Below are 8,367 nucleotides of genomic sequence, written 5' to 3' on the forward strand. Positions count from 1 at the left end.
AGTGATTGATAATCTAGATAATAAAATGAAGTTATTAAAATAAAATATTGGAGATGATAATCTAATTAAATCATCTTTTGGGAAGAGTATAATTCAATGTACTCAAGACTATGTAACTCAAGAAGATGTGCAAGAGTTGGTTTTTCAATAATTGAGGGTTGTGAAATGTGAGATGGCTCATTCACACTCACACATTCAATAAAAAAAAAAAAAACACGCAATTGTGTTCCAACAACAATAAAGGTTTTTTTTTTCTTTCTCTCTTTTAGAGTGTGATGATTTTAATTTAAAATTATCTTTTTAAATTATTTTAACAGTTTATTTTATTTAAATAAATAGTTTTTATATAAATTTAATTTTCTATTTTATTTTTTATTTCGTTGTTTAAATATGATGTTTAATTTGTTCATCTTTATGGTGTATCATTTGTTTTCCCGTCCACATAAGCAACAAATTTGTAACGTTGGTATCATATTTTAAGTAAAGAGTTTACGAAAGTTATCATCAAATTCAATTGTTTTACATATGATTTGTGAACGTGTAGTTATATTGATAATGTCAAAAATTATATATAATTAATTTTTTTTTCTTTCAAATATAGATTCATTTAAAAATTATAGATCTTGCATTATCTTTGATTATTGACCATAAGTGGATTAAATTGATTTGGCTAAAATTAAGGTTTGATTTGAATATCCTTTATTGATTTTTGGAATCTTTATTAGTATTGTTAACATAATTTTTGTTTTTTTTAATTAGTTTTGATATCAAAATATATATCAAAATATTCAAAAGACGACGAATTTACTTGTATTATTTTTATTTGTATTTAAATGAAATTTATTTAAATTTAAAAAATAAAAAAATAAAAGTTTTAGTTATGCATCCCTGTCATAGATACGAAGAACCCAAAATCACACGCATCATTTTCTCTCGTTACGCGCGGTTTCGGTTCTCAACAAAATTCATCATTTGATCCTATCCCCTTTGTTTGTGGATTCTCATTATTATTATTTTTTTTAAAGTAAATTTTTACCAACAAAACATTTTAAGTAATTAAATATTCGAAGTAAAGATTTAGATTCACATCAAATCACATAGGAAGAATGTATTATTTACGATAACTATTTAGTATATTCTGATGTGTTGACACATTTTGTAGAAATAAAAATAACAAATGTGGAGCATTATATTTTGGTCTAAAACAATAATTCAAATTTTATTTTTAAAAAATAAAATGAATAAATATAATTGAGATATTTTGACATTTCAAAGTATATTTAATTTGATTGTTTGTAATTAAATTGTTTTAATATAGAAAGTATGATTTTAATCATTTAGGCAAGTTTTGTTAAGAAAAAAATAAATCTTGTGGATTTACCCTGGTCACTAATAATTGAGATACTTTTTTTCAAAAATAATTAAACCAAATTTACAAGTATGAATATTATTGACTCTTGTAAAAAAAGAGAATGAATATAATTAACTAAAATTTCTCCATTTACTATAAGAATCTTAATTGACTCTTGAAAACAGAAGAAAAAGAAAAGAAAAAAGGAAAAGAAGAAAAGGTGGAAGAAGGGTTTGAATGTACAAAAGGTAAAGAGAAAGAGATAAGAAAAATAGGTATATTCTTATCTCTATATTATTCTTGTTGAATTTATTTGTATCTTGTCCAATGAGTTTATTTATTCGCCTTGGTATTTTATTTTATGTTTTCAATAAGAAAGTTTCTTCTTTATCAACTGAACAAATGTTGGTTTGTAGTGTTTATCAATGGAGCAAATATTGTTTGTGCATTTTCAATTTATACCTGTTATGTATGTTGTATCAATATGCAAACAATTATTATAATAAGTTTGATATGATATATGTAGTGTTATGTGTTAAAATTGTCACAGCAAGCCATATATGATTCCCTACGGAACAAATTTTTTTATTTGATACAAGAGGGTTTAAATCTTTTTTAATATAAGAAAAATACCTCACATTTTTATATTCTTAAAACTAAATAAAATTTTATATAAATTAAATAAAGTATTTTATTTTTGTTGCAAATTATTCTTAGTACAACTAAATTGATTAATTAAAGTAGTAAAGATGAAAAAATATTAATTATAAATTGAAAAATCATGTGACAAAAAATGAGCACATTGTTATATGAGAAATATTAGTTATAAATTGAGAAAGAGAAATAACGAGACAAGTAATGAATATATTGTTAATATGAATTATCGGGACTAGTACAATGTATACACACTATTTACTTCTTTAATTAAAATATAAAAAATTTTACATGAGTTTTTTATGTTATCGTATAACCATTGAAATGTCTTATTTTATTTTTTAAAAAAATATAAAGAAAATAGATTTAAAAATATCATTAATTCTACTAAAAAAAATTTAGTTATTAAATAAAATATTAATAATTTATTTATTAAATTTAAAAAAAATCCATCTAATAATTTTGCGAACGTATTGGACTGGTTGTCAATTTGTTTTCTTAAACCCTAAAATTATAAAACTTTATCTCATTATATTTTTACTTTTGTTACTCATACTTTTTTGTGTAATTATATTTAAATAAATTATTTATGTAAATTTATATATTCTTTTAAATTACGTGAATTGAGTATGTATAAATTTTTTTTTGTTGCTATAATTAAAGAAAACCAATAAAAGTGTTAAATTTATTTAAATCGGTTACTTTTGATTTACTTATTATACTTATTAATATTTTCTCACTTCATGTTTCGCAACCCATTAACATAATTATAACGTAAACACGTAAACACAGGTGCAAGTATTTGTTTTCCTTTTTTTTTTATCTAACTTTATATTAATATATTTTTCTCAATTCTTATTATTTTGTTGTAAATAAATAAAAATATATAGTATTGAGTATTAATAAAATTGACACACCCACTAATATTTTCTATTAAATACTATGTGCATTATAATTTTATTATTGCACCCAAAAATACAGAGCAATGTTTTCCTCTAGTCAAATCAATTAATAAAAAAAAAAAAAACCTTTTTTTTTTTTGTCTAAATTAATATCATCTTCATCACGGAGAAATTGGGTTTCATGAACCCTAAATTATCATGCTCAAACAAACATAGTGTTGAAACACTATATTGGGAAGAGTGTTTTTGATATTTTTATTTTATTTTAATCCTTTGATTAGGTGAACGGAAACTTAGAAATTCAAAATTTAGCCTGAACGTAATTAAAGTTTGACAAAAAATCATTTTAGTTAAAATTGTAACTTGGATTTGTAATTGTAGGGTTTCCTAAGATAGACCTAATATTTGGATAGATATCAAAAATAGGTTTATTAGTTAGATTGTGTGTATATCAAAAATAGGTTTCCTCTAAACCCTAATATTTCTCAATTATTCACAAATGTATTTAAATCAAATAAAGTATCATCAAAATTATATTTTATGATGCATAACCTTAACTTGCATGATGGGAACATATCTTGGTGATCAATAGCGTAAAATTTTGTTTTATGATATTTGATTATATAAAAGATTAGAAACATTGAAAATTTTGTTGAGACAATTTCATGATTTAAATTATTGAATTAGAAAAATTGTTTTGAACATATCTCAATAGGTGTGAATTGTTTCCGTTATTAAATTTTCTGTTTCATATCATTGTGCAATCTTTATACAATACTAATTTGCTTCATATTTGATTGAATCACATTAATTATGTTCGATTCAATCTAATTGTTTTCTTGTATAGAATTATCTTTTCTATTTGGTACAATTATTTGCAATAACAAGTCTTTTTTTAATAAAAATAAATACTCTATTATATCACGTAAATAATTTATGTAAAATAATTTGAATTTTAAAAAAAAATTGAGACTCTGTTCAACCCGCTTTCTAGAGTCCACAGCCACAGGTCAACTTACAAAAGTTATAACTTGATTTTATTTCTATTCGTGATGTTTATAACATATATATTCATTTTGACTGTTAATTTTTGCAATATATATTAAAAAACATATATTATATAATCAATTACTAAATTAATTTTAACAATTACATCTCTATTTTTTAAATAATCACTCTGGTAGTTCTGTTAGGTATTAACATTTTCTTTTTACAAGAGTAGTGGTATTACCTATTTAAACAAATAAAATATAAGTAAAAGGTGAATTTATTTAGAAGAAAAAAAAAAGATGTATCATATAGCTATTTATAAGTTATTATTATTTAAAAAAAATTGATTTGCAAACGTTATTCATGTAAAAATATTTTACACACATACTTTATTATATATGATAATGATATATTTTTAAACTGATTTGATAATTGTATTTTATGTTGTTTTTATCCGGTAATAATTTTGGACGTGTGTGTTTTGTTCTCAAAATTCAGGTTCTGGAACATGTTATGCCTTATCCATTTACCATTTCTGACATCACTTGTAGTACTATGTTTTTATTTTATTATTAAAATAAATAAAAAGCTGAGTAATAATTTAGTGGGTTTTCTTTTCTTTTAGTATTTAAAGAGTGGTGAAGGTGGCAATGATTAAAGAGAATTTGAGAAGTGATGAGGAATTGAAGCTTAGTGAAAATTTTGAGAAAGAAGTGAAGATGATGAAATTGAAAGGTGGAGTGATGATGATGAGTGAGTGGAAGGATATTCCAATTGAACTTTTGATGCAAATTTTGTCACTTTTGGATGATCGAACGGTTATTATAGCTTCTCATGTTTGTCATGGTTGGAGAGATGCAATTACTTATGGTCTTACTCGTTTATCACTCTCATGGTATTTCATCATCCATGTTCTTTTTTATGCTATGATTTATTAGTTATTATTATTGTTTGTATAGTACTATGATTATATTATTAAGTGTATTTTTTATTGGTTTCATTTGTTTATTATGTGAGTATGAATTAATTTCTTTTATGTTGCAATCCTTATGATGTCAATAAGTTTTTGACTCATTTTTTTTCATGTGATCCTTCTTTTGATTATTAGAGTAGAGACTTTGAGGGTGTAGTGATCCATTTAAATTTGAAATATCTGTTTTTTATGCGTCTATCAGCATGCTGACTTTTTTTTTTCTTTAGGAGAATTGAGAGGTTTTATAATTATATGCATGCTATTATATTGAAACTTTTTTTCAATCACTTTAAGAATAAGCCAGGAATTTCTCATGAGAATGTATACATAGGTGTCGTGTCTTCTGTGTTATTTATCCATGAAACAGTGATACATACACGAATACCGGATACGACACCGACACATAGACGCCGTAAATAATTTAAGAAAATGGAAATGATTTTGTATCAATGGCTGACAGTAAACATGCCTTTAATCTGATTGTTTGTGCTACACAGCTAGTTCAATAAAGATATACTAAATGATTAATTACTACATCAAGTTGTTACTTCTTCTCATTTTAGGTGTAGCAAGAATATGAACAATTTGGTCCTATCTTTTGCTCCTAAGTTCACAAATTTGCAAACTCTGATCCTTCGTCAAGACAAGCCTCAACTAGAGGACAATGCTGTCAAGAGTGTTGCGAAATTCTGTCGCGACCTGCAGATCCTGGACCTCAGCAAAAGTTTCAAGCTTACCGATCGTTCGCTGTATGCGATAGCCCTTGGTTGTCGCGATCTTACAAAACTGAACATTAGTGGTTGTTCATCCTTTAGTGACAATGCTCTTGCTTACCTAGCCAGTTTATGCAGAAAGCTGAAAGTTTTGAATCTATGTGGTTGTGTTAAATCTGTATCAGATACCACATTACAGGTATGAATATGATTCAGACTTATTGGTCGTTAAATTTGAAAAAAGAATTAAGATGGTTATGAACTTATGATCCTGTAAATAAACAAAATGCAGGCAATTGGACATTACTGCAATCAGTTACAGTCTTTGAACCTTGGATGGTGTGAACAAGTCAGCAATGTCGGGGTGATGAGTTTAGCATATGGATGCCCTGATCTTAGAACACTTGATTTATGTGGCTGTGTCCTTATAACAGGTATTTCATTCAAAACTGCAGCACTTTTTGGCCACTGTAATTGCCAATTAGTTGTGGTGTTCTTATTTTTGTGATTCTACTTGAGTGCAAGATTCATCTATATTTGTTCCTTATTTAGGACCTGTTTGAATTGACGTATTTGAAAACAGCTTAAGGACATTTCTATAAGTTGTTTTCCACTAATTTTCATAAGTTGATAAGCTCTCCTGGATAGTTTATATTTAAAAAGTTTGACTTTATTTTATCTTTTGATTTAGAAATATTTCATAAATAATGATAAGTGTTTCTGCTATAAGTATTTAATCACACTGTTTATCCAAACATGACCTTAATTAAGCTTAGTCTAGCATAAGTCACTCCATTTATTATGAATGTATTTCATCTCTAGATTACCAACAATAGCATAAGTCACTCCATTTATTATGAATGTATTTCATCTCTAGATTACCAACTATATAACCTTGACTCCAATGTTGTTGCCGCAGATGATAGCGTCATAGCCTTGGCAGACAGGTGTCCTCATCTGAGGTCCCTTGGTCTGTACTTCTGCAAAAACATAACAGACAGAGCAATGTATTCATTGGCACAAAGCAAAGTGAATAACAGGATGTGGGGGGGATCGGTGAACGGTGAAAATGACGAGGATGGTCTAAGGACTTTGAACATTAGCCAGTGTACAGCACTCACCCCTTCTGCTGTTCAAGCTGTCTGTGACTCTTCTCCTGCACTTCACACCTGCTCAACAAGACATTCACTCATCATCAGTGGCTGTCTTAATCTTACATCTGTGCATTGTGCTTGTTGTGTCCGGCCGCACCGTGCTATAAGCACTTATGCTCACTCAGCTCATTGAACCAGAGAGGTTTTGATGTATGAAGACACTTCAAGGAAGTGCCTTGAAAGGCCTAGAGAAGTGAGAATAATTTACCTCAATTAGTTCTATTGGATGTTTATGTTGAGAGCTGCATATTATGTAGAAGAGCTTGAACTTGTCTAGTTTAGGACATTTTGGATAATAAATATTGGTTATTCCAAGTTTGGCTATGAATTTGTGGTAAGATATCAGACATGGACTTTCAAAATTGTGTTGTTTTATGGAAGGATTTTAATATGATGTTAGATTTCTTTGTTTTGGATTTTTCTAAATGAGAAATTTACTTGGAATTGATTTTACCAAATGTTTGTTTTCTGGAATCAATTGAAGGGAATGGAATGGAAGTCTTGTGCTGGTAAAATAAACTACGATAAAGATGGCTATTTTGCAAAAGGCAAATTTATAAATGGAATTTATAAATAGAATTTTTTTGTGATTCTTTTCATCACTTGACTATGATGCATGTGTTGATTTAAAAATATGTAGTAGGTAGAAACAGGGATTCAAATTTTAATCTCCAGACTCCATATCTCGTCCCTTCACTCCCGAAAATTTTCACTATGTTTAATCAATCACATCATGAGCAGTGATCAAGAACAAAATGTGGGATTTTCTAATCTCATCCCAAATATAAGTTTCCAAGAATTTCCATTTGGGTAACAAACAAAAGGAGAAGAAATAAGGGAAAAAGAGATGTGGAATTGACTGAAATTGACATTTGATCAAGTGTTAAGTGCGTGTAATTTGATGACAATGTAATTACAACAAACAACAAAGTATTCATATGGTTTGCACCAACGTCTTCACAAAACTACGTTCAGAGGGGTATTAAACAATTTCTTTCAGTATATTGTCCAACGAAATATTGACAAGGGCCGAATTTGGTTTCATAACCATACGTGCATATGGATCATTTGCCGTTGTAAACTATCTCGTCATCATCCACATCAAATGCTGGATTACAAAGGCATTTGAAGAGCCTACCAAGACCCTGCAGAATCAAAATATTTTCATATTTGTGTAATCATAATATCCACGTATGCTTGATGGTATAAACTATATTATATAAATCCTATATTTGAAGGCTGATCTTATACATGTGCCTGCTATTCATGTTTCGATGTAAATTGTAGCTCTACCATACCTGAGTGAAAAATGGAGTTCGATAGGTAAGTGCTCTATGTGATTCATCGTCTGATGAATCAGAGCTGCTTCCTTCGTCATCAGAATCAACAGCTAGTTTCTTCTTCAGTGTTTCACCTTTTGAATTCTTTTCCTGAAGGAAGCACATCACATTTATATCAGTTGCTAGACGAAAAAGCAGTTTCATATCATTGTGTGTTTGAATGGGCGGTTTTTGGAGAGGAAATAAAGAAATAATAGTTGGCTTGTATTCCAAGAAAGCTGAGAGTAAGAAAAATTTATGCTAAATAAGTTTAAGTGTGCACCTGAAATATCTTCCCAAGATTTTTAAGA

The 8,367-nt window shown here is 27.7% G+C and overlaps 2 protein-coding genes across 2 annotated transcripts in view; one reads left to right on the forward strand and one right to left on the reverse strand.

Moving 5' to 3' along the window:
* The first annotated feature begins 4,408 nt into the window (after positions 1-4,408).
* Positions 4,409-7,149, forward strand: LOC101495232 (F-box protein SKP2B). The gene is made up of 4 exons (XM_004498312.4): positions 4,409-4,792; positions 5,434-5,782; positions 5,876-6,017; positions 6,503-7,149. The coding sequence occupies exons 1-4, from the start codon at positions 4,548-4,550 to the stop codon at positions 6,868-6,870; spliced, it is 1,104 nt and encodes a 367-aa protein (XP_004498369.1). The 5' UTR covers positions 4,409-4,547; the 3' UTR covers positions 6,871-7,149.
* A 421-nt stretch (positions 7,150-7,570) lies between these two features.
* The window catches only part of LOC101495550 (chaperone protein dnaJ 10), a 5,545-nt gene continuing 4,748 nt past the window's right edge, over positions 7,571-8,367 (reverse strand). Inside the window, exons 9-10 of the mRNA XM_073367212.1 lie at positions 8,036-8,208; positions 7,571-7,882 (exon numbers count right to left, since the gene is read on the reverse strand). Of these exons, the coding sequence (XP_073223313.1) occupies positions 7,802-7,882; positions 8,036-8,208 (254 nt within the window). The 3' untranslated portion in view covers positions 7,571-7,801. The remainder of the gene's footprint in view (positions 7,883-8,035; positions 8,209-8,367) is intronic.

The sequence above is a fragment of the Cicer arietinum genome, chromosome 4 (assembly GCF_000331145.2).
Source record: "Cicer arietinum cultivar CDC Frontier isolate Library 1 chromosome 4, Cicar.CDCFrontier_v2.0, whole genome shotgun sequence".
In the NCBI taxonomy this organism is placed as follows: domain Eukaryota; kingdom Viridiplantae; phylum Streptophyta; class Magnoliopsida; order Fabales; family Fabaceae; genus Cicer; species Cicer arietinum.